Source organism: Taeniopygia guttata, chromosome 5, assembly GCF_048771995.1.
Source record: "Taeniopygia guttata chromosome 5, bTaeGut7.mat, whole genome shotgun sequence".
NCBI lineage: Eukaryota > Metazoa > Chordata > Aves > Passeriformes > Estrildidae > Taeniopygia > Taeniopygia guttata.
The window spans coordinates 32,457,412-32,484,322 of NC_133030.1; the positions used below are offsets into that span (position 1 = coordinate 32,457,412).

Genomic DNA, 26,911 nt, shown 5'->3' on the forward strand with positions numbered 1-26,911 from the left:
AGAATTGCTCCTTTCCTAGGAAGCGTGCTGATACTGCCATCATAGGTACTGCTATGATAGGAAAAGGGGAAATTAAAGCATGGCTGAAAAAGGTAAATCTTACTCTCTGTGACCTAGTGAAGCCTGTTTAAGGTCACAGAGAGTAAAACTCTTTTCAGCTGCACTTTTCACCAGCTAGCCTGTGTACACACAATGACCTTCAGTCCAATTCTCAGCTGAAAGCAACCATATCATGAAAATCTGTCATCACAGCTGTCCCTTTCATTAAAGGGAGCTTCAAAGCTTATCTGATTGGAAATTTGCTTTTTAATTCCCAAGCGTTCAGGGAGCCATAATTGAGGGATTATGGAATAAACTAAAACACTGATATGTTCAGCAGAGCTAGTAAATATGCAATATTAATCCAGAAGTTGAGTATACTGCCAGGAACTTTGTCACACTGTAGCAATTTGTGCTATGTTTTGCATCAAAGCATTCAATTCTTAGGTTAGTGATTAATTGATGCTTAAATAATTATTGATAGTTAAAGAATTAAAGAATTTATTGCCAGGCCCTCCAATGTTCTATCCAATGTGAAAAGTAAAGTGAGGCATAAGGAACATTCCCACACCTATCAAACCTGAAAATCCCAGCAACTGGAGGCCAAATGGCTGATGTTACATTATCCAGATAAATCATAATGCTTATGTCTCTCTAATTCCATTCATCCACTCTGCTGAAAATTGAGGAGAACTAGGGCAGAAGGACTTACATGTTTGTGTCTTGCACCAAGCCAGGCATGTTTTCTCTGTTGTAGTAGCTATAGCATTGATCACACACACGAGACAGATTTTCTCTGCAAGCTTCTATTTCCATTTTCTTGGTAGAGCAAGAGCTGCACACCAACCTGCCACAGCGCCTGCAGTGATGGCGCCTGTTAAACTAAGCACAAGAGGTCATGGATGAGCCACAAAGAGAATTTACTGAAGTCTTCTCCTGTGACTCTACTTGTGAGTAAACTTATTCCAGTTGAAGAGAGGAAACACCATGCAGCATAAGGCTTTTCAGAATTATACAGTGATTGATTCTCTCTGCTAAAATTCCTTTTTGAAGAAAGCATAGCAAAGGAAAAATAAAATCAAACCCCAAACCCAGAGGTCAGTATTTAAAATACGTTTGCAGCAGCCTTGGGCTTTCTATTACTTAAATTATCCCAGTTTTGATCATAAAGCTAATTAGATAATGTCCTGGAAAAGTTAAAAGCTCTAGAGTATTTTTCCTGGTACCATTGTAGAAATTTCCAAATTCAAAAGCAGCAGATACTTTTGAGAAAACAGTACTATTTCTAAGCAGCAGAAGATAACAAATTGCAAGCACACCTGCAAATCCAAAAATTAATAATCTCAGAGCACCCATGCAGTTCTCAAGTACTCTGTGAAACAATAGTTTTTAGAAAAGTGTAACCAACAGCAAAGATTTAATTTTCTATACTCATAATCTGAATCATATAGTGATCATGTTATTTCTTGCCAGCAGAGTCAACTAGACAGCCTCCTGGAATATTAATACTGCTGTTGTTACACATGTTTGAGATCCCATAATTGTCTTCTCTCTCATGACCAGATTTCCTCTTTAGGCTCTATCACTTCACAGAACTCTGCAAGGAGCTAACTGTGCCAGTCTCCTCGACCACTCTAAATAGAAACCAATGGTTAAATACCAAAGGACTGGCAATCAAGTAGGGCCCATGGTGATGCAGACAAACCAGCTGAAGTAGTTCAGGTCTTTCAGGAAATAGACTATAAGGAAGTGCTCATATTAAGGTCACAGTTCTAGGAATGTCTGTACTTCGTTTTTGCTCCTTACCATAGTAAAGCGTTCGGTTTTGCAAACCATACATATTGTTTCAGTATCATCAGGTATCCATTGCTGCTTTGGTGGTGGCTTCTCAGGAGGCACAAATTCTTGAGGAAACAAATTCTGCGGCAGACTTCTGTCTCTGGGACTTGCAGATATGGTTACACCTGAAAATAAGCCAGGCCAAGAAAAATATGTATTGGGATTTAAGCTGTTAATAGAGTCTCAACTACCAGCAAACACTACAGACTCAATGAGGCTGTAAGATCTTTCTGCCTCACAAGATGACTACTACCATCATCTCTCAGCTAGGCATGGCAGAATAACACTGTGTAAGGAATATATATGCTTTAAATCTAAGATTGTAAACTTATTGCTCTGACAAGCAAGAGAATATACTTATTAAGAGACCTTTTCCACAACCACAAGAGAGGTATAAGACAACATGGCAACATCTGTTCCTGTATCTCAAGCAGAGACTTGGAGGAGGAAGAAAAAAATACCATGGTCATTGGATACCAAAAAGTAATACAGGATAAAATAGAATCTTAAATATAGCCAATGAAGACTGGGAGCTTCCTTTGTTATCTCAAGGGAGATGTGGTATAGCTAGCAACAGCCTAGCCCTCCCTATTCTGCTTGCCTTTTCAATCTACTAAGGGAAAACCAATTCACAGAGGCAGGAATTTAAGTGTGGCCTTTGGCATCTTCGACCCCAACAATGAAATACTCATTGAATTAAGTTTACAGTATTAGATAGGCTTTTAGTTCATATGATGTGAGACAGTTACACTACAGATTAATTAAAAACTTCAACACGTCACTGTAGCCCTGCAAGCTACCTTCTGTGTATATGTATATTAAACTACAGAAGAACAAAAAATCTCCATTTCACTAAAGCTAACTTATTCTCACTCAAGTAGATACCAGATTGCAAACAAACATTAAAGGACCATGCATTCAAGCTTTTTAACAGGACAGAGATATTAGACTGACCATTATAAGAAAAAAACTGAAGAGCTACACAGCCCAATCCAAAATACTGCTGTCACTTGATGTAAGCAAGAAGTGTCTTCATTTCAGGATACAGAAGCAGGAAATAGTTCAGACACCCTAAACTGTAGATCAGGATATAATTCTGCAGCCCTAGTCTAGGCTGAATAGAATCTGCAGAAGATTTTCTGGTTGTTTCTTAGCTACAAATATTCTCCGGTTGTTCTGGCTTAAATTACTTCGTTTCTATTTCTTTGTGTCTGAGAACTGTGAGTGGAACCTTTCAGACAAGACAAGGTGCACTATTTTCCTCAGGTCACAACAGTGATCCTAGGGGAAAAAAACTTCAAGGACTGTAGAATGGCATACCCAGTGAAAGAACTGGGAGAAAATGGCTGGGAGGGGTTGATCTCCACTGAAGAATGGGCTGGGCATAGGTTAGCGCAATTGTATTATACAGCATTTGTTCTTCTTGGGTTTTGTTCTTCTTTTCAAGTTTTCTCATCTCCCTTTTCATCATCATCATTACTATATTTTACTTCATTTCAGTTATTAAACTGTCCTTACCTCAACCCACAAGTTTACCCCTTTTCCAAATCTCCTCTCTCTACATCCCACCTGTGAAGGGCCTGGTGGGAGAATGATCAAGCAGCTGTGGTTGCTGCTGAGGTTAAACTCCAACAGGCACCAAGGTCTTAACCTTACCAGTAAAGCTGACAGGAGATAGTTCTGATGATCCTGATTTAGACAATGCTTCACACTCTAATACCTGATTGAGACTTTCTTGAATACGTACCAGAGAATCTAGGACAAAGAGAAGAAAGAGGATTAAAAAAGTCAGAGGACAATACTGGTCAATACATCTACCTGTTTTCAAGAAGATTAGAGGAATCCATTCACAGAAGTATGTAAGAAGGTCAGCAAAAAACAGGGCTATGTTTTGTATGCAAATTAGTCCACAGCAAGTAATGCCAAACTGTATAAAATTCAATTACCTAAAAAATAAAGAAAGGGATCATTATCAAAGCAAAGGAGTAATGACAGCTATAGGAACAATACAGCAGAGATGTGAAAACAATTGATTAATACAAGATGCTCATGGCAAATATTAAATGCTTCATATTGCAGCAGAAGGAACATGCATACTTGCAAAATTAGAGACCATTTGGCAAGAAGAGATAGATAAGTCTGATGCTTTTAAGTTAGTAAGGGCAGCATCTTTAAATCAGAAAATGAAGCCAACACTTGGAAACTGGCATAATGTAAACTAGTACCATATCAGCAGGTATAAATAGATATAGATAGGTACAGAACCCCATACACTTTTAATAGTGACACAAAAGCATTGGAATGGATCTGCAGCACCCTCTGCTGTTCCAGTTCTAAAACCTTAAAAGAAGCCAAGTGCACTAGACTCGAAGACAACATGGATGAGAAAGGATTGGCAAGCCAGAGAGGAGAACTGTAACAAGATTGTTAAACAGAACTACGAGTCTAGAAGCTTTCTATATGAAAAAGGAATAGGCCTCTGGTAGGAAGAAATATTACAGAAGGCTAAATCCCCATTCTACTTGAAGGAAGATGTAGCTGGCTGCAGGCTTTAGGAGTGCTTAAGTTGAAAGTGACATTGCACTAAACAGGAGTAAAATAGAATTGATCAGTATTATACAAGAAAAGAAACCTCAATAAGGAACAGCTGAGAAAAGTCTGAGGAACTTCTGGAGCTGTTGGTCCTTGAAAACCTCTATTTACAAGAAAGACAAAGGCTTTAGGAACACGTTCTGGGCTAGAGTGCGACTGGAGGCACACATCTAAAAAATGTCATGGCGTGATTGCTGAAATTATTCTGGGATGATTCTGGCCCTTCTTTCCCAAATGAAAAACAGCATTCTGACTGACAGTTTACCTGATCTCTTTTCTTTTAATGTGAAAGGGAAGTTGAGAGCTTTTTCGGCATACTTGGAAAGCAAATTGTCAATGTCTTCTACAGTAAAACCAATTTCCTGCCCAACTAAGAGCTGGTGCAGTGTCTGCACAGCTACAGCTACCCAGTCCACCTTCATATTCATGAGGAGCTGTTCCAGCATGAGCAGTGGCCTTGAGGAGAGGTGGCAGTAGTTAACACGGGAAAGCTCAGGCAGAGTCAGCAGCACCTGAGACACAAGAAAAAAAAAGTAAAATTACATACCTTTAAATATGTGTCTCTGTGATATTAAAGACAAGAAACTAGAGCAGTAACTTACGCAGAGAGTAAGTAACTCTCTGGATGACAGGTCAAAAAAAGGAGGTGGGACTTCTCAGACCAATTCCTACTTCTGTTACAGAATTACTGAGAGGATTTGCAGAATCACTTAGCTTCCACTTTCCATTCTATAAACACTGCCTTATTTCAGAGAATATGCAGGAGTGAAAAACCTTTTGTGACCCTGTGACAAGTATGTTGTAGCAGAGTACAGCACACCCTTTTATTAAAATAAACTTATAAAAAGCATATTAGCCCAATCCTTATCCTTCTGTCATTTGAGGAAATGTTAAGAGGAGAAAATAAAAGCAATTCTCCTCTAGATGGACAGTTAATATGGACAATTTTCAAACTAAGTCATGTCTTCAGAAGGAACAAATAAGGAAACAGGCAGCCTGGCAAAACACTGTTGTGGCACACACTGGAGCAAGCTGCTGTTTACAGTCCTACACCAAAACAGATGTTACCAAAAGCACTGCATTTTGTTTACATCTAATGCATTCAACTAAGGTAATCTGCTTATTCCCAGGCTGAGCACAGACCCCGTGTGACTTCTCTAAAGGGAGTGGCCATCCAGAAAGAGGAGTGATACTTTCCACCTCTGGAAGGCACTTGGGAGAAACACAAAGTCAAAAAACCACCATACAGGTGGGCGTATGTAGGACACCTGGTGTTACTGACACAGAGAGTAAGTACACTTTCTTCTTCACTTGGGACAAAGATGGCAACCTTTCTGATAAATGCCACAATTTTATTTTATTCCACCCTATCCTCTTTCAGCCTGTGTGTTCCTCCACTCCCCACAGCTCAAACACAAGACTGCTTTGGAACTGCAAAAATAGAGAAAAGGAAGAGAAGCTTTAAGCCATCTCTAACTTTCCTTTGGATCCTGAGACTCAGAATCTTAGACCTGGTGTGGTAAGAATGCTCTTGTAAAGCCTACAGGCTTTTTATATTATGAAAATACTATGCATGACAAAATTACTTATACAGTTATTTATTGCTGTTAATCCCTCAAGGCAGGCATTTTACTGACCTTTGATCCTATATAGAGTGCCTGGATTTCATTCCGGCGTGCCGTTGTCAGACTGGCATAGAAGTGAGCTGTGAGGTAATCAGCCAAGAAGTGAGAGGCTGCCAAGTTTGGATGCTGGTCCAGGGATTGTTCACTGATAGCAAGGCAAACACCAGGGTCTTCAATTCTTTGTAAAAGCTACAAAACCAAACAAAGCACAGTGAAGCTCTACAACATTCCTGCAAGGCAGCCTTCTGTCTGCAACAGTTTAATACCCTACAGTGTTCCAGCAAGCAAATTAATTCACTCTCTGAGTGACAGCTCCACCATTACTAAAACCAAAAATGTTCACACCTCTAATTTGGGCACTGAAGCTCAGCTGATTGATTCATGTTATTACTTTCACTTCTAATTCTTCTGCTTAAAAAGCACTGACATGCTTCATTATGATTTTTCAAATGAAAGGAGCCTTGTATTTCCATGTAAGTGACATTTATGCTAGTAGGTCCAAGAACTAAATTGCCAAGCTGGATTTTTACTTAAGCAGACCAGGGGAGAGCTAGTATTCTAAAAGCTTATCTAAGCAAATTTCTCTTAAGGGTGGAACCAAAAAGACCATGAAGACACACACACTGAAGGCATGCTAAACAGCTGTCAACTTATTTATCCGTGGAAATGAGGCTGAGAATGTCTTGCTACTACCTGCAATGCCTTTTCCATGTCTCCCATCTCCAGTAAGTGGAGAAGGTGCTCACGGTGAAGGTTGATCAAATCTTCTCTTGGGACAGGATACAAGTGTTCCCATTCCTCACACAATTCATAATCCTAAAGAATTGAAAAAAAAATGTAAAAACAAAAGGACAAACTCTACCCTCCCTGATACAGTTGTTTCTCCCAAAACTCTGATCAAGAGATTCTGTAGTTTAGACTTCTCTCCCAGATTAAAAAAAAAATACATTGACAAGGGAAGATGACAGTCAACTTAATCAGTCATAGCCTGCATTTAAAATACCTTGTTTACCTTACAGTAAACAAGCTAGTTTTCAGAAACACACTTAAAGCCAGCCAGATTTACAATACGAGCATTTCCCTAATAATCAAATCTGTATTATGATTATTATGCTATTTTAAAATCTTCAAAATTGTAAAAGAAAATAACAGGTTATGTCTCGGAGTAAGAGTTTAACTAAAACTTATGAGTTATTAATTACATGCAAATCTTGATATTAAACACAGAGCTCTATTTGTTCCTGTAGCACAGAACTGTGTAAAGGAATCCTTCCTCCCAAGGTAATCTCCACAGATCATTGTTTTAAGATGCTATTTCAACACATGTATTTACTCAAAGTTTAATGCATTCTAATTCAACAAAATTCACATGATGATGTCTAACCTTTGCTTTCAGAATGATATTCATGACAGCCTGGGGGTCATCAGTGCAGGCTTTTTTCAGATCCTGCCAGTCATTCCACAATGGTTCATTTTGCACATTCAGAATCTGAAAAATTAATATAGAGTAGCACAAATTCTAGAATTTTAATTTATGGCAATCAATAGCCTAAGAAAACAGCTGAGCTGATCACATCAAGAGCTGCTTTATAGAATAAAAAAGTCAAAAAGGAGACCCACATTTAGACCTTTTCAAAGATGATGTAGTGCCCTTGCACTCAAAAAAACAAAAAAAAAAAACTCCACAGTTTTCACAGATGTGAGTCTACAAAACACATTTATAAGGGAAGGTTTTGCTGGCACTAACAGAGAGAACTGAGCTGTCAGTTAGCAGAACTCCCACCAGACAGAGCTCAGCAGGGATGGCTCCTTATTTTGCTGTTTGGCTTTTCAGTCCGTGCTGAACTCCAGGCTGGCCTGTCTGACTTAAGGGTATCTGTACTACCCTGCAGTTAAAAGAACTGACTGCAATACAAACTTGCTCCTTGGACCACCAGTCTTGTACACCATCTGCATTTCTCAAACTTGTAAAATGATTAACTGCCATGGAAAGCTTCCAGATGCTCTTGAATTTGCATAGAATGGAAAATACTTTGCAAAGCAATCAGACTCACATAAATGTTTATATCTAAACATGTCTGTGGACCTGAATGCCAATAGGTGATATGGAAAGTTGTGAAGGGTGGAAGCTGAGTGTTAACTGGATACTACAGTACTTCACATGAACTGTTTTGGATAAAAGACTTGAAAAGCTCTCAGGATCAAAAAAGAACTAAGGGCTAAAGTTTCTCAGTGGGCAAGCAATATTTTCTTCCTGCTGCCTATTTCATCTCAGTGGTTATTTGAAGAATGACTTTGTACCTTTTGATAAACCTGAAGTTCTTTCTTCCTGCTGTGCAGATTAGCTTTTAGTTCATGAGGTATGTACAAATCAGAAATGCAGTAAGCTAGAATTTCCAAACAGGCATCAAGGGGCCACTTGTCCAGACAGCGCAGGGCTAGTCTACTTCTCAACACTGCATTTTTTACTGGGAACAAGTATTGCCAACCATCCTTATCTGTGGAGGAAACAAAATGCTGATTTGAAATTCAGTTTCTATAATTTGGAAAATTAAAAAAAAAAATCCTTATCCTTGCTGGATCACATCAACAGAAGAAACACTGACAGTGCTGAAAAATCTTTGTAAGAGTCACCCCAAACATCAAATTTTTGGGAAGCGTCCAAAGTTAGCATGAGATACTTACTATTCAGACTCCAAAAGGCACCTGTCACAGATCACATCATCCATGCAAAACAATGACACTGCTGTAAGAGATGTTCCATTAACAGTACAATGGTTACTGTGTCCTGATGTATTCAGCTCTTCACATAAAAATAACACAACAGATGTATTCCAGTTCTCTTGTACTAAATTGGTCGTGATTTGCACATTTGTGAAATAGAAACAACACCATCAGAGAAAGCAAATTCAGGATGAAGAAAGGAAAATTATCTATTTCCATCTCCGGATTTGCCCAAGGACCACTACTTTAGTTTCTATGTTTTGATCCAGGCTGCATTCTTTATTAAAAAACAAAACAAAAGGATTAAGGAAAAAAGGCAGGAAAAAACACAACTTAATCCTTCTTACCTTGAGCAGCTGCACAACTCAGCACAGCATCCTTCACATTGACCACTTCCTCCACATCCTGACAGTACAGATCCAAGACCTTCAGAGCTCTGTCCCAATCCTTTGCAGCAAGAGCTTGTTCAAAGACTCCCGTTAATACTTTAACAGCTGTGGTGGAATGTAATCCTAGGAGAGCCAGAGACATGTATGCCTTGCCAGAGAAGACAGTAGCCAAACTGTTACCTTCCTCTTGATTCCGAAGCGGGTCAAACATAGCAAAAAGAAATCGTTCCAATATTGGGAACTCCTTCAACAATGTCTCACACTCCCTGGTAATCTGTTCCAAGCCTAAGGGCACCTCCCGTTTGCCCCGAAATTCCATCCAAGACAAACTTGATTTGTGAATTTTCTGTATATTAGATGCACTTAGACATGCCACTGTAGCCATTAGCTTTGACTGAGACTTCAGGAAGTCCAGGGAGGAGGCAGTCAGTGTGTGCTGGCTCAAGTCATTCAGAGAGGATGAGGCCTGAGTGGAGATATCCTCAGAGGTCACTGCAGAATTGTGAATAGGTATTTCAACATCTGGCAGACAGTGGCAGGCACACTGGTGTGTCAAGTTGCTGATGTTTGTCAGAAGAGACTTTGCCTGGCTGTTTTGCCTTGCACTGCACAAGGGCAGTGGTTCACAACAAGAGTTAACAATTACTTGCTGCACATTCAAGTTCAACCCTTCTTTGGCCAAGAGAGAAGAAAGTCTGTAGGATTGAAAACAGAACCAGCTTACCCAGCACATATAAAAGGTACTTTATAATTACATATTTTCATAAATCTTCCAAATGCTTTGAGAACACAAGCCCCCTAATATTCTTCACAGGTACTTACACGAGAAAATTACATATACTATTTTAACTCGGAGCTTATGCTGCCATTCCTTTACAGAAAAGGAACTGACTCCTCAAACACTGACTTTTACCTAAATGCAAGACACTAAAATAGATCACCATCAGCACTCATCTTTTTAAAAGCTACCTCATCAAATTAGAGAGTTTCCACACCAACCTAATTTAGTAGTTGCAGTGGAAGGAGTCTAGATTATCCAGTTTACCTGCTGACCAGGGCAAGAGTCATGCCCAGTATTCTCAATAAAACCTACTGGCCTACTTTATTGTATTACATTGACATGCTGCAAATGCACTCCTCTGAAGTGTCACACAGTTAAAAAAAAAAATCCACAAAATTTCACTCTCACTTCATAACAGATAGTAATTGTTAAAAATATGGAGTCACTGTTCTCCCAATCAAAAATCTTCAGAGTGATGGAGAAGGCACTAAGCTCCTCCCTGCACATCAATCCTTGCAGCATCAAGTGATCAGCTGGTGGAACACAGCAGGCTGTACCACCTGTGATAATTAGCCAAAGAACTTAATCATGGCTGAGGTAAAAGTCACCAATACCAAAATAACCTACAGGAGTACATAATCTGAAAAAGCACTGACCTGTCAGGATGAACTTGTCTCTCAAAAACAAGCTGGGAAAGCAGCTGAGATGGACTCTGTTGTAACAATATGAATGGGTTTCCCACTTTCACTTCTGCAGACACATCTTAGGGAAAAAAACACCAGAATATTTATTATAATACAAACACATTAGCTGAATACACTAAGCAACCTTTTTTTAGGAATATAAATTTTAAGGCCCTGAGTCTAAACCACTTTGACTAAATTCACAGAGTTCTCAATTCACATTAGAATGGTAAAATCCAGAGCAAATTGCAAGGCATTTGTGATTATGATATGCCTCTCAATCTTGGCAACATTATGTTGGACATATTATCAAAACAGGTAGAGCAGAGATTCTTCATCCTTTAAGCAAGATCGAGGTTCAAACAGTTTACCAACTCTACTTCAAACTTTCACCAAAATAGGTACTTGTGGTGAGAAGTAGAAAACATGCAGAATTATTTCCTGATGAGTCTCTGGATGTAGATTGATGAGTCCATGCTCTATCAATGTCAGTTAGCGAGGACAGAGGGAATTCACAGGTGTACAGGTACTTTTACAAAGGAGTGAAACCCTGACCACAACTGCTGGAAAGCATTTATATCCACTACTGAATTATGTCAAGTAACTTTGGACACATTCTCCTAAGTTTACCTTTTCCTTTAATCTTCCAACACAATTTCCCCCAAATTCACCCAGCCCTTGAATATTTTTGTGCAATTTTTGGCTTTGGCAGTTAGCCAGTGAGGACTAAGTCATGTCCATACCGAAGTTACAGCTGGCATGGCAGAAACCTGAGCTGAACCAGCATGTCTGCAAACAGATCTCTGCCCTTTTGTCTTATCCTCTTGGGAAGGTATTCCCTGAAATCAGTACTGTGGTATTTTACATTAGTGCAGCTCAATTAATGCCAACTTTAAAACACAGATAAGCATTTTTACTCCTAGCACAGTGAATTGTTCTGCTCTTCTGACAGCTTTATGTGCTGACGGTACATTCCTTTCCATGGACCATCATCTGCTATTCTATAAAAAAACTCTGCCTCATTACACCTCTGCATGGCCTTCTACACACTCTTTTCTAATCCCTTTGGAGCACCAGATGCAAAAATCAATCTCGCCTTACAGGGGTAGTGCTAGGAATTTTTGGATTTCAAGGGCTGTTTGTTTTGTCTTCACTCTAAGTGGAGTGCAAAGTCTGGGTCAGTAGTTAGCATTTCTATTCTTATTTTCCCACTGACATCAACTATTTTCATGTGAGCTGTGGGTGGCCTAGGTGTTATAAAATAAATGTAATAATCAGTTGAAATCTAAAGCACAGGAAGTAGGTACATTTGGCAATGAACCATTTTTGCACAATTACTTTCCAGAATTAGGCCAGACTACACAGTCTGAGTATCTTCACCTAGGCTCAGATTTTCCAGCAGAAACCCCTTACCTAACTCTGCATTCAAGCTTCGTAGCACCACAGCAGCCAGCGTAGTGATGTAGTCAAGGAAGGCCTTGACAAAGTTTGTCTGCCTGTTGTTCTCTGGCATGGTTTGGGTGTGCTGGTCAAGCGTTCTCAGCAGGAGCTGTGTTTGGTTCCAAACCAGGTGCTTCTCCAGCTCCATCGGTTTGAGAGAGCCCTGCTCCACCAAGGCGCCAAGCAGGCTCCCTTTAGAGTCTGGTTTAAGAGAACAGACAAGATTCAAGGATGAAAAGTCAAGAAGAAAGGAGACAGGGAGGTGGGAGAGAAAGAGAGAAATGCTTTAGCTTTATTTCCTCTCTGCAATTAGACCTCAGTATTAGCATTATCATTTAACTGAAAGCAAGGGAAATTTTTACTGTAAGCATTATAATTCAATTGAAACCAAGATAAATTTTCACAGCAGAATAAAACTATAGTTCATCTAAATTGGTAACCATTGCTGTGAGAGGTTAGAACTATATTAAGGTAGACCTTCTGTGTCATTCACATTTATTCTAAAACACAGGTGCTGACCAATCCTTGAGCTCCACAACATTTAGCTCTTAGAGCTCTCCTAGATTTTTGCTCATTAAATATTTTAAGAACACCAAAAAGCCATTTAGAAATTTGGTAAATAGAAGAGAAACACCAATGCTATATAATGAAGAGAGCTGTAAGAAAAAGCAACTGTGGAAAATATGAGATATTTTATGACAGTGCTAAGAAAATTAGAAGGTATTATGATATTACAAAGGTTTTGTAAGCTTATCTCCATTTTGTTACTTAAAAAAAAAAAGGGAAAAAAATCAAGAGTAAGAATATACCTAATTATCTATAAAGCGCCACGCTAAAATACATTAAAAGAATTCCTTGCTACGACTGCACAGAAATAGAACAAATAACATCTGTGACGAATTCAGAATTTTAGCTGTGAAAAGAAAAATAAGAATTACAGATAAATTTTACCCTTTACATTTACAATTTTTAAAGTACATATTTCTGGATATGTTGAAGAGCATTATTACTAGGTTTACTGCTCTCTGGAAAGGCCAAAGCAAAAATTTAGATCCATTATGTCAATCAGACCTTATGTTCACAAAAATAACTTACCCACAGAACGTTCAACACATGTCAGTGCTTTTAGGATATGATCCAGGTTTTTTGATAGAACAATTTCATTAGTAATACTTTCTTCAGTCAAGGCTGGGTAGCAAGCTTGCAGAAGGTCTACAATACTGCATCGAAAATGACTCCCTATTTTCTCATCGGATACCTCTACAAAGAGGGAGAAAAAAACCAGCAACTATAACAAAGACACAAGTATTTCTTGCATAGAAGAAGGCCCACAAAACCAGAAGTGCACGATAATACAAAAAAAAACAGAGCATATCAGATTATTCAGAATTGAACTCAGGTCACATCCCCCTCGCCTTTTCTGTTATAAATACTAAGCTAAAACATGGAAAGTTCAAACTTACATTGCAATAGAAGACAAGAATTTGATTTAAGCACGTTTCAAGAGAAAGCCTTATTGGCAAAGCGTACTACCTGGTCTGGATTGACCTTGTGATGTGCAGGAATAGTTGAGAATTTTACTTATTTGATGGAGAACTGCTGGAAAGCCCTTTACACCTTCAGAGTGCAGTAAAACAAAGTCAGGTCGGTGGCCTGGAACAGTCATCGTGCAAAGGGAGACAAAAATCAAAGTTAGGAGTGGAAAAAAGAGACACTAACATGAAAGCACAAAATGAGATTTAATTAAGGTTTGGGTGTTAGCACAAACAACACAGCACAGAGAGGTATTTTCTGTTCCCAGGCCCATGCTGATAAACATATAAATCAAAAGCCTACCCCGAGTTTCAAGGCTGTTGTAGAGTCTTCTTTCTGCTGTCTCCAGAAGCTGTTTGCACGTCTTCCAAAGATGGCACTGGGTACAAGCTAGGTCAAATGCTGCCATTGCTGAAGGACTGAGGTCCTCAAGGACTCCTCGCAGAGGATCAGAATGTTCCAGCTGGATGTTCCTGACCCAGAAATTTTCTTGAAGAGTAGGGGCAAGACTTCCAGAAGTTGCAAGCAATTTATCAGTAACATCCGAGATGGAATAAAATACCATACCTACAGGTGTCATCAAAACCACACAATCACTGGTTAACAATTAGATCAGATCCAGTAATGGGTAACTATTTTTTAATCCTGATAGAAAATAATTCCATATGCGGCCTGCTTCATGGACCAATCCATTACTGTAGAATGGATGCAACTAAGTGGGCATCAACAGCAAATTTTCAGCATTCATAGTCTCTTTCTAACTCGAAGAACCACCACTTACTCTTCTGAACAAACACTATCCCCATTTTGACATTATTCAAGTTGTTTTCTCATATTTTTCACTTCTCCCCAACTCTTTATGAGAACTCAAAAAGCCCAATCCTCACCAGCTGCTGCTGCATTCCCAATAGCTTGCAGTGTTGAACGGCCACTGCCAGATTTCCTGATGCCCCCAGTGCCATCTGATGCTTGATTCTCAATATTGTGTTCCACTCTCGCCATTTCTCGTACTGCCTCTTGGTAACGTTCCATGAAAACCAATTCACCATAGCAAGGGGAAGTCTCCAGATTAAACATCATAGCCACCTTTCAAAGGTAACAATAGATGTAATTACAGACCGTGCAGAGCATGTCAAATGAAGTTTTCAAAGGTCAAGGAGCTTGGGGGGGGCTTTAGAGGAGACAAAGGAGTAAAACAAATACTTTAACTGAAAAACATCTCCACAGCCACAACAGGCTGAAATGGTGGGGTTTTCTCCTAGACAGTTTTAAGTGCCTGAAGAAAAAAGACCCTAAGAGATGTTTTTTCAACTATTACTATAAAGCTTACCTATTATTTGCTGCAGGACTAGGGCTGAATTAATTTTCAGAACCCACACCTTTCAGAATAACTGTTCACAATTTTAATACACTATGTAATGAGAGATATCTATCAAGTTTGCCTCCAAAGCAGACTATTTCAAATAAATTCTTATTCAGCAAGGAATACCTTCTCAAAATTTAAACACAGAGTAGCTAAGCAGAGCTGTGCATGAAACTAACAACCAACCAACCTATTGTGAAACCGACAACAGAATACAAACAAAGTTTGAATGCTTTATCACTGGTGATACTGAAAATCAAAGCAACAAAGCAAAACAAAATGCTCCTTTGGCCTTGTAAGTAGGGAAAGGATGAAGTGGCATGCTTGGAATCAGACAGATCTAAGTGGCTGAGTAGTAACCTGATGCTAATGCAATATTTAAGTGATATGAACTGCTCCAGTATGGCTATCCAAAACTCAGCCAGGTCACAGTTTTGACAGAAGATCCACTTGTTAATTCACCCCAAGATATTTTTTCAGAACATCAGCTCAAAAGCCACACAAGGAAAGGTATGCACAGCTGTGAGGGAGCAAAGAAACACAAATATTGAGAGTGTCAATTTTCAAGTCTTTTTGCCTGTTTTCAATACCACAAATTTAGTCTCAAAACATACTTCCTTCACATGAAAGTAATCACTGCTCTGCGTAAGGAACACCTTTACATGTTTCTACCATGGTTACAAGTGGGACAGTGTCATGGTTTTGAGAAACTGATTACATAAAGCAGTTCAGATGCTGCTTCCTCATGAGACTTCACATGAGCTCTGTGTTCTTCAGTCAGTTGAAACACTATGCTTGACTAGCTCTCATCAAACATTCGCATGCTTTGAGAACCCAGGTGTAGAGAAAGCATTTTTACATAACAAGGCAGAAAAAATCCTGCATCCGTGGGGTGTTGGTTTGGAATATCTTTGTTCCTTCCACTTGCTTCTACTTCTGAAGTGATCCTTTCACTTGGAAGCCCTATGTTTGCTAAATACAGAAGAAGCAGGAATTTAAATCAAAAATAGAAATACATGCATCTTATTTACCTGGTGGGCTTCCACAAAGTTCCCTCTCAAAACACAAGAAACTAACAGTGATTCTGGTGGGGAAAGCATCATAGGAATGAGGGAGGTCTGCTGATGTGGTCTTGCCCTGCTTTCCAAATCACTCAAGCCAGACACACTACTGGTACTTCCCTCTGCAAGACAGAATTAATCAGTATACTATTAGGGAAAACATTTCACCAAATGACAGCCACCTAGCAGATAACAGCATTTCACATATTTAACACAACAGTATAGGACCAGAGTTGCAAGCAAGTTTTAGGGTAAAGAAGTCAACACAAACATCTTGTTAAAAATTCTCATAGCCTTTCACTATTTGGTCAGAATTTGCAGATTGGATCTCATCCCCATGTAACACTTTTCAGCAGCTATATAACATGCACACAGTGCTACGCACTGGTTCAGTATGGATCAAGGAAGAAGTCTAAAGTATCTGACCTATTAGATCAGTTCAGCATGCCTTAGCTGACATGACTATCAGTACATTAGCTTTTTTGATGGTTTGCAGATCACTACATTGCTTGCATACTGTTTCCTGCAAGGCAAAGATATCAAGAAAAATCTAATTCTCTTATTCCAGAAGAAGACACATGTGCTATTCTGACTACAAAAGAGTCATCCAAAAACAAGAAGCGAAAAGACATAATTCTGTCCTGCACACAGCAGTAATTCACATTAACTACTCAAGCAAATTCTTCATCATGCACATTAAAAAGACAAATAAATACTACTTTTGTGGCTTATTACCTGAGGTACTGGTGCTTAGCTCGCTACTTGTGCTTTGTAGTGATGGACTGGAAGTTCCCTCTTTCCCCTCTAAAATTGAAACAAATCAAAATCAGCACATTAAATGTACTTTTACTAAACAAGGTAATTAAAACTTACTGCAAATAACACATTTAGCAACCTTAAATGATCTTCAAGATATCTCGCAAATGAGCCACTACCGACATCTATGATAAATGCAAAAACTGCTGATTTGAAGAAAATTATAGGCTAAGACTATGCTGGGTGGCCCATCAGTGACTCACGTCACATACTTCAAAGTTTCTTATTTTGGAATATTCCACTCCAAAACCAGACATGCCTTTCCAAGGCTAAACAGTAAAAAGGTGAGGAACACGACTTTCTCCTAAGGCTGCTAATTTATGCCACAGATTCCTGTTAATTCACATCCTAGATAATACTGCAACAGGAATGATAATATACTGAACAGTCATGGGACGTAGTGGAGAAAAGGAAAAATCAGTCCTGTAGTTGAAGTTCTCCCCTACCCCAAATCAGACTTGACTGGAAGAAGTTATTCTTCTTGGAAGAATTTATTTGTACAGATGAGCTTTAGAAAGCAGCCTCAATCTAAGTGGAACTAGACTGACACCTCAAACTGCTTAGAAAATGAAAGGAAATAAATCTAGTTCTCTACTCTTAGGTCATGAAATCTAATTACATTCAGCTATGAGCCCAGTAAAATTATGCCCATTTCAGAAGTGCCTTCTTCAAAACACTTTTTCAACCCACCTGTCTTGTACCTCCAATATCTACTTCGTTTCTTAAAGCTGGAGCACCTGATTAAAGAGCAATATCTCCTGGAGGCTGCAAGCTGATGTTCTGTGAAATATTTAAACAGATACATTACCAAATAGTTTTATAGAGGGAGACTTGACAAACAGTTGAACACAAGTTTGGAAACTTGCAATAGTTAAGATCCAGACTTCCAAATCTTTCTTGGAACACGAAGCTTACAAAGTCTGAGATACACAATAAGCTGCACATGTTACATGACAAAATCTCATACCAACAGAGCTAACAAGTTATGGGCTACGGAGAAGAGTGGGAAACAGGTTTCTGAGTGTTTTGTTCAAGCTACTTCAACAATCATCCAGAATAATACAACTTCCTCTGATACATGTTCCTAACATGTTTCCAGACTAGGCTGAATCAACACTGTCCACAAACAAACTGAGACTGTTTGGCTTCCACTGGATCCAACACCACCATGTCCTTTCATATCATTGCAGTGTGACTCGTGACAAAGGGGTGGGACAAAAGAAGCAGTGCATCCACAAAGGGGAGGGAAATAAGAAAATTACCCAAATTTTCTTATTAGAATAGAGATCACTTCTGTTGGAAAATGGTGCAAGCACCAGGTGGTCTCCAAGCAGGTCACTTTCTCAGTATCTGCCAAAATGTGCTCCCTTAGTAAGATGCTCACAGAATTTAGTCTTGAGGTCACTGTCTGGACAGCTGTAACATATCAGAAGGTGTCAAATACAAAGCCTACCTGCATTTCTGTTACTCATCACCACCTTGTATCGCCAGTGAGCTTCAGAAAGGTATTTGGAGAACTGCAACACACGACTTCCAAAGGCATCTCTGCTTGCAGAAAGATTCAAGGACTCAACAAGCTCCAGCTCTTCACGAAGCACATTACTAGAGTCCCACGGGAGAGAACTCTGAATTTCTTCCAGATGGTTGAGAAGCAATGTGAGGAAGGCCTCCATGGCCACATCATCCACTAAAAATCCAGTAATACCACTGGTGAAGTGTTTCAGATCCAGGCAGCTTGGCTTAGAGGTTTCACGGCTTTTGCCATCTAACACGGAGGGGAAAAGATCTCTGGTATCTGTGTGTACTGCTTGTGCAGCCAGCAGATGCTTCTCTGATTTTTTTTCAGCCTCTGTCAGGTGTTGTGGACTTTGTGAGGTGGAAGACCACCGATTATCACTGCCTTCTACACTCAGAGTAGCACTTTTCTTCTCAAGGTCTTCATCCTCTGCATAGTTCTCAGGTAGAGGACTTTCAGTATAGAGGTCATTATAGGAAATGAAAAGCAAGGAGAAAATATTCTCCAAAACCTCCAGGCGCAGAGGAATAGGAACACTCCTTAAGAACTGCTGACACTTTGCAATGTACTGAGGAAATACTGAAGAGCAATCTGTACAATTAAAAACAAACATAAAGAGCATTTACTACATTTTTCAGGGATTCCTTGCGCCAACTTGTGCCTTTTAAGAAAATCCCAGAAGAGGGAATTAGCCCAGTGGCTCAGACCCAATCATTCCTCCAAAAATCAAGTATATATATGTCCAACATTTTACTTTTAGGAAGGTAGTGTGCCTCCTCCCTCTGAGCAATGCCAATTATCGCTTTGTTCAATGATGTGCAAATTCAGATTCCACCAATTCTAGCCATTAAATCAGTTTCAGCTCCGGGAAATCATAAGCTCTTACAAAATTATCTGTTACTACAACCCTATATCTAGCATCACTTCCTTTTAGCACTGTATTTTTTGTACATTTGCCTTAAATGTTTTAAAACAAGGCTGGTAGCTAATTCATATCTATTATTACTAAAGATAACAACACCTCAAAGAAATTCCATTTTACTTCCTTGCAAAGCATCCATGGCCCACTGAATAAAATACCATATGTACGCAGGATGCAGTGTTATCCCAATAGTAAGTGATAATGCAGACCTCGGCAATTGCATGGAGAATCACGCGTTACTGAACCTGAGAAAGGAGGCAAATCACCTGCTGGTTCTCCAGAAGCTGCATCCTCAGGGATATCGCCAAGAAGGCTGTGTACACAATCCTTGCACTTGGCATGCCTGTGTGAATTCACACAGAGAGCATAGATTGCATACTTCATGGCACAGAATGCTCGGAAGAGTGCCAGGTTGCGCTGCTGACTCAGGGTGTTAGGGAGTGTGGCTGCTGTGGAGGGAAATCAGGGAGGTGAGGGGGTAGGAGATAAACAAGAAAAGAAGTTAATTTTCTCCTGCAGTTCCTGCACAGCAATATTTATTCAGTCTTTCATCCCCTGTGCTGGTTTTGTCTCAGCTTCGATCCATCTCACTGTTACTTTTGGAAAAAAAGCCCAAACAACCCAACCCACAACAGATGGGCACAGAAAAGTCAGGTCTGTTTCCCCTTCTAAAAATGAAATTTTGTGTGAACTTGTGTAGCAGGACCTGACTGCAGCATAGAATGAGCAAATTCCCTCACAATGACTCTCATTAGCAGCATGTGCTTAAGCTGTACTGCTACATTTACAACAGAGGGGCAAATCCTGATTCATTTCAGCCTCTTAGAATTCTGTGTTATAGTACACAGTAGACGAGTAGGGAAACAGTGTAGACAGGCTATGACTGTAGTAAGACTAGAGTACCACCACCTCTTCAGATTTGTACTAATAAATAGATATCATGGTTGATTCACAGTGGCTGACACAGTAGATCAAATACTATCTGCAACTGACTAGAGAATAAGTACAGTCCCATAGTTCCCTTCACATATTTATGACAAAAGCAAACTAGAGAAGTACTACACCCACTTCTCCTCCCCTTTAGGTTTTTTTTTTTTTTTGAGGAAAGGTATCACATGCCAGAGACATGATCCCTTCTCAGTACAACAGAACAAGACAGCTGCAAATCGTAAAAATCACGTCATCATCATCATCCCCCTCACCCAGAAACACAATATAGTGCCATATATTCTGTTATGCTGAGTTTAGATTAATTATCCATCTACTATAAAAAGGTAAAAAGAGTCCCACAAAAAAAGAAAGAAAAAAACGCCCTGACAACCACAAACAGTGTTAAATTAGTGCTTGGAATTCACTGTCCTGTATTCTTATACAAGTGATGAATTGTCCCTCTGCCTGTTGTCAAGCAGGAAAAGCATTTGCCAAGTTATTTTTTTTAAACAAAGCACAGGTACAAAACACAATGTACTGACAATGTCTACATCCAAATTCTGGAACTGAACAGAATTACCTAACCTAAAAACTGTTTCAGCACTCTCCTACACAAAGTCTGAGCATGATTGCAAAGAAAAGCACTAGTCTGAACTCTTCTGAAAACTACAGAGCAGCCAAAGCAAAAGGACTGAGAGCACAAACAGTTGGAAACACTTTTTCCCTATCACTGCCATTCTAAACAGCAACAGCGATGGAAAATATAATGTAGCTAGCAGACAGAACTGAGGAGACATCCACATATGAATCCTCTGGAGAACCTACACAGCCATTGAAATTCTACTGTTGCCCAGAAGCTCTACACTAATATGCAAACACTCAAGCACCTCTCAACACCACTGCCTTAAGAGGACTTCAGGCAGGTAAAGCCAGAAGTTTGGTAAATACAATACTCTGGAAAAGAGAAGCAGTTAGCTGGAGATACTATGACAGATATTGGTAATAAAAAGTAAGTTGAATTAATACACTTTTGTCTCACATGTGGAAAAACTTGGATGCAGTGAGGTAAGTCTCTCAGTATTTGTACCTAAACCAATCCTTTTCCCTATACTTATACTTTCCTTAAACCAATACTGAAGAACAATTCTTTAACTAATAGCACTGTTTTTCCTATGCAGAAATACTAATACCTTCTTCTTGAATACTGTAACTCCTGAGGAAATTGCTGCTCACCATGACTGATCAAAACCAGTGTTATGCACAGCCTGAACCCAACTGTTTACCACAACCCTGGTTTCACTACTGCAGCTGACAGATATGTAGTAAAAAGAAGTGGAAGAAGGGGAAGCATATGGGGTGATGGGAGGAAAAGGCCTGTTAACACTACTACATCTGACAAAACAAAGGTTTATGAGTCCTCTCTTCCCTTTAAGGCTCAAAATAGATTATTTTAAAGGAAATTCTATTAAGATGTGCTTATATAGAATCAGCTGAATTCTGCAATAATTGCTGGATTGAAAAGAGAAGGAGGATTTGTCTTCCATTAATTATTTCTATAAATTATTGCAACATGAAAAAATGAAGAAAAACTGCAGCTAGAGTTCTTTTGCTACAGTCATGCAACTCCCAGAAGATATGATGGGACTGCCTCTTCCTGTTTTTGAAAGACTTTGACAGAATTTAAGCAGAAAATAATTAAAATGTAAGAACTGTTTAAAAAACTACACAATACCAGCAACAACAACACTATTTTAGATAGCAGGACATTGAAAATAAAGATCTATATCTATCTACATCTTTTAAGATTATTCAAGACAAGTGTCATGATAATTTTAACACCAAAACCCGTAGAAGTAGGAATAGAAATCAACATCAAAATAGCATGATATGGAAGAAGAAAAACCTGCTTCTCACAAGGTAATCTGGAAAAATCTGTGCAAGATCCATCACTGAGGTTGCAATTACACATGTCCAAATTCACAAACATAAAATAAATATTTAGAAAATAAATATTTAAACTTCTTAGGTTCTAGGACATGCAGGAAAACAGAACTTGTTTGTCATTACTAAGAGGCCCTATCAAAAAACAGCCTTAAAATTGCAGCAGCTGAACCTGGACACAGGCTGCAATCAAAAGTGTATCCAAAGAGACTCGCTTACAATTGTAAGTGATCCAATGTGTTTAGCAGTTGCAGGTATTTTAGGCACCCAACTGGAACATGTGAAGACGAGAGAAGTGAGGGAAGAGTGATGTAAACACAGGTTGCAGATAAGTCTTACTGATTTAAATACTAAATTTAAGTTTGGTAACAGTTAATATCAGAATTTTTAAAACCCACTTTTTATCTCTTTCTAAAATGAAGATGTTGTAGTACAAGATATTGTCAATTTCATCTGGTTTTTCTCTTTGACTTTCAATTAAAGCGCATGGAAATACAAGCCATACACTTCCTTTTCAAACTAAAGGTGTTACGCAGTACAGAAGTTATAATGAGCAGCATATATCATGAGCATGTGCAAAGTCTTGTTACCATCTTGAAAAAGACGGCAAGAGCATCTTGAAAAAGCTTTCAGAGATCTGTCTTATTGAGATCAAAGAGATCTCACAACCCCTTCTTGAAAGATAATTTACTCCCCAAAAGGTTTCTAAAATAATTTCCACATGCTCTCTAGATTTCTTCCACAAAACAGCTAGTAACTGGTATCTTCCACAATTAAGAAGCAGGTCAAGAGAACTGCCAGAAGTACTGAACATACATCCTCAATTGATTGTGAGTTTTCTGTGTTCTCATAGCCCTACACATTTACCCTGCATCTGCTGGTCTCTAGCAGGAACTTTTTGAAGAAGCTCAATAACATCGTCTTCATTCAGGGCCACAAGATTGGTGAGATGATGCAGAGAATACACCGCAGTGTGGCAATCCAGATTGTGCAAGTGTTGCAACAGAACCTTCCTTGGGACAGTAATACTACAAAAGAGAACAAAGAGGTGGCACAGATTTAAGTCTCAGTCATATTTAAAGACACAACTCCCACTCTAATTCTGATTGAACCAAACTACTGCAATTAAAAAGAGAAACAAAGAGCATAACTGCAACCCATGAGAAACTTCAAAAGCTTGTATATACAGTCACTATCATATGATTAGCCAAGAAAATAGTGCCTTCTATATTTGCATGCGTAACCTGACTTAACAGGGAGATTTGGCAACACTGTTTGGAAAAAGTCCTTCTGATCATTTTACCTGTTTTGCTGCATGCACCATTCAAGAACTTCCACATGAGTCCACAGCCCATCACAAAAATCTTTCAATACTGAATCATTGCACAGATCCTACATGGAAAGACAAATAAAAGAATCTCATTACAACAAATCCCCCATCCAGACAGCAGAACAAAGCTTGTGTCACACATGCTTGTTTGCAAGACTTCATTACCTAGTAATAAATTTCAAATACAGAAAACTGCCAGATTAATTACAAAGCCAGCAAAGGAGGGCTATTCTGACAGAACATAAAAGTCAGTCAGTCACCCCTTGGCACATCTACAGACCATAGAAAGATGGTTACCTTCCTTTTCAAGAACAGCTTATAAAATGCAAACAAATGCTTCTTAGTAACAGTCTAAATGTAATATCTAGAACTAATCATGTACTCAAAAAATGACATACTGGGTAGCAGATGGTTATTCTCCTTTCCCACGTGCTTTTCTACTACATAAGACTGCCTGCTAAAATCAGATCTAAGAGTTTAACTTTGCAGAAGTAACTGAATAGACTTTTGGTGTATTACCAACAAAGAGTAACTCCCTTAAGGTAATATCCGCTTAGGTCTGCACTGTGACCCAGCAGTACAAAGTTCCTCATCTCTCCACCTCTGACATCTAAGCCAGCCAGCAGGCATCATTTGAAGTGCAACTACACCTTCAGAGCTGGAACCCTGTATCTTTTGCATAAATCAAGACTGCCCACAAACAAGGTAGATCTTTTACTCACAGCTCTTGTCATTTATGATTTTGCTTTGAGAAAGAGTATGGGGAATTTCTAAGCTAACGTGTCGTTAAACTCAGGCCTGAATTAGTCACTACCCAGGGATTACTCACTGAAGGAAATTACATTAAAGAAAGATGCCCCAACTCTTTTCAAAACTAATCAACAACCTTTGCTGTCTTTTCTATTTATGCTGTTCATGCTAACAGCAGAGGCAGTTTATGAGTTTATGCACAAGAAACTTTCAGTCTCCTTTGTAGTCATACTGTCTTCACAGCCAAGAAATCAGAAGAAAGGCCAAGTGTCCCTACATAATGTTACCTGCATACAACTGTATTATCTTAGCTTTTTCAATTCAATTTGAGGAAGACTGACATTCACACTGAAAACTCCCCAGTTTTACTTGTTCTTGGAAACAAATTGCATTATTTGGACTCAGACTGGGAGACTGCCACTTACTTTCTGCTGATTTACCTGAGTTTTGTGTAGAGTCCATAGCAATGCTTTTGCTGATTCCAGACTTTGACAATGAGTCCATCCTAACAACACCAAGAGGCGGCTAAGGGGGTTGAATTCTCTCCTCAACAAGCTCTTCAGACCCGAGTAGTCTTCTCTTTTTAGTAAAGCTAATGCAGTCACCTGGAAAATAAAAGAAAGCAGCATTATTTTTTCCAAAATGTGGACACCCATAATGCCTGGAAGACTAGGTAAGCAAGTAGTCATTTCAATATCAACTTAATTAAAATAGTGAAGTTCTGCAGCAAGAACTTTTGTCAACTTATATTGTCCAAGCCATCAGGATACTCATTAGTAAAGATGTTATGAGGAAAAAACACTATTTTTCAAATGCTTGCTGCAGAGCCAACTCACATTCCACTCTACACTATCTTGGCATTCCTCCTATTTATTACATTTCTGCCAAGGACATAATATAAAATATTTCTACAAGCACATTATGAAAAAGTTAAAATATGCTCAACCTTAAAACCTCACACTTCAACAGTGACCACCTGCCTGTATTTTATTTCTTCTATCCATGCACCTACATAAAAATCAATTAATTCATAACAGACTATTTTTACCACAAATTTTACTGTACAAACTATTCTCAGTGCCCCAAGTCTACCAGCATTAGAAAGCAACAAGTTCAAGGTCATGAAGTGAATTGTGTATCCAACAAAACTACAGGCAGAAAATGAGACTGAAGATTTAATCTAAGATTTAATCTTCAGTCTGCATGCAGATAAGCTTTTCCAAAAATCTCACCAGTTTTATTGCACTGCTCAAGCAGGGGAGTTATCACCATTACCTCCTTGCTCCTATTAGTCATCACTCCTGGCAAACAGTATTTGACTACAAAATGCTCCTGTGCACCACTGAGATATGTTCAATACAGGGACTAACTGACTTTAGACTCCACTGGGTTTCCCTGTTAATAATTTTATGTCTGTACCAGAATCTGCTCCAGAAAGTGCTTGCTGCTGCTCAAGCAGTAGAAATAGGCTGTCTTCCAACAAGGAGCTTCTTTAGGATCTGAGAACAAACTCATCACCGTTCGCTCTGTATCCAGCTGCTCAGATGAACCTAAAAACATCACAAGATTACCTTCCAGTAGAGAGGGGTACCTCTGAGAGAATCATAATTGCTGTTATTTTAAACTGAGAAACACTCAGCATTTCCTCAAGCACTAACCAGTTGTTACATGTTACTACTGGGTAACAGGAAGACCAAGCAAAGAAATTTGAAAGAGGTCAGAGAGAAAACCAGAAAAACTGTATCAACAATCATTAACATAGCAAAAGCCTGCTCAGCACACAGGTTGTTTGCACCAGCTCAGGTCACACTGCCTTTCTTCAGCTATGCACACCCTTATCTGTGAACTGCATGAATTCTCACTCGCGCTTGAGACGCTGCACTACCCTGCAGGGCTTTAGCAAAGACTTATCCAGCACTTGAACTTCTCAGATCTGTGCAAAGGGAGACCCAAACTACTCCCAATAAGAGTGAAGGTATGTGGATCTCAATTTCTCTTTCCCCATGAGGAAGCACTAATTATAGCTATTATCAGAATTTCTAGTCTGCACACCAGCCTGAGCTTCCCTTCAGCCATCCCTGAGTGAAAGGAGAAGTGAGGATACAGACCCCACTGACTTACACCACACTGAACAGAGGTGAGCAAAAGAGGGTAGGCATTCTAGCTTTTTCCTCCTTGCCACTTCACTGACAAGGTCATGGGCATCACTTGCCATTCAGCTTCAGCTGAGATCCTCAAAGAATCACAGAATATGTTGAGCTGGAAGAGACCCATCAGGATGATCCAATTACAACTAAGTGTACCAGTCACAGGCAGCTAGACAGAGGCTGTGAAGCCATTGTTGGTACAAAACCAACAGCTGGGCTCTGGCAAGTGAGCAGGTTATCAAAGTGCATCTTCTCTCCTGCTGGGGTATCACCCTTCTCCACAGCTCCTTCCACTTTGATAAGTTTTCTTTTCCAGTATTAAGGGGTTTGAGCATTTTGGGATTACTGAAGTGACTGAACAGCTACTGGCCAGAAATGGAACATACTCCAACACAGATGACCCTAAACTGGAGGTGAATAAATAACAACTGTATACATATGGCGTAGCAAACTTGAAGTTACAAGCAAGATTTTCATCAAGAGAAATGCT

The 26,911-nt window shown here is 39.2% G+C and overlaps 1 protein-coding gene across 6 annotated transcripts in view; it reads right to left on the reverse strand.

The window, feature by feature from the left end:
- Positions 1-26,911, reverse strand: part of ZFYVE26 (zinc finger FYVE-type containing 26) — a 49,036-nt gene that overhangs the window by 16,840 nt on the left and 5,285 nt on the right. For 5 of the 6 annotated variants that reach the window (XM_030274493.4, XM_030274491.4, XM_030274492.4 and 2 more), the window contains exons 5-28: positions 25,694-25,824; positions 24,715-24,879; positions 23,498-23,586; positions 23,062-23,222; positions 19,590-19,772; positions 18,339-18,992; positions 17,576-17,665; positions 16,805-16,873; positions 16,040-16,191; positions 14,533-14,731; positions 13,949-14,212; positions 13,646-13,765; positions 13,208-13,372; positions 12,086-12,313; positions 10,646-10,751; positions 9,167-9,903; positions 8,397-8,593; positions 7,480-7,584; positions 6,789-6,911; positions 6,108-6,284; positions 4,736-4,982; positions 3,535-3,633; positions 1,846-2,003; positions 752-921 (exon numbers count right to left, since the gene is read on the reverse strand). In XM_030274493.4, the coding sequence (XP_030130353.4) occupies positions 752-921; positions 1,846-2,003; positions 3,535-3,633; positions 4,736-4,982; positions 6,108-6,284; positions 6,789-6,911; positions 7,480-7,584; positions 8,397-8,593; positions 9,167-9,903; positions 10,646-10,751; positions 12,086-12,313; positions 13,208-13,372; positions 13,646-13,765; positions 13,949-14,212; positions 14,533-14,731; positions 16,040-16,191; positions 16,805-16,873; positions 17,576-17,665; positions 18,339-18,992; positions 19,590-19,772; positions 23,062-23,222; positions 23,498-23,586; positions 24,715-24,879; positions 25,694-25,824 (4,789 nt within the window). The remainder of the gene's footprint in view (positions 1-751; positions 922-1,845; positions 2,004-3,534; positions 3,634-4,735; positions 4,983-6,107; positions 6,285-6,788; positions 6,912-7,479; positions 7,585-8,396; positions 8,594-9,166; positions 9,904-10,645; positions 10,752-12,085; positions 12,314-13,207; positions 13,373-13,645; positions 13,766-13,948; positions 14,213-14,532; positions 14,732-16,039; positions 16,192-16,804; positions 16,874-17,575; positions 17,666-18,338; positions 18,993-19,589; positions 19,773-23,061; positions 23,223-23,497; positions 23,587-24,714; positions 24,880-25,693; positions 25,825-26,911) is intronic. The other variant, XM_030274490.4, reaches the window with a different exon arrangement.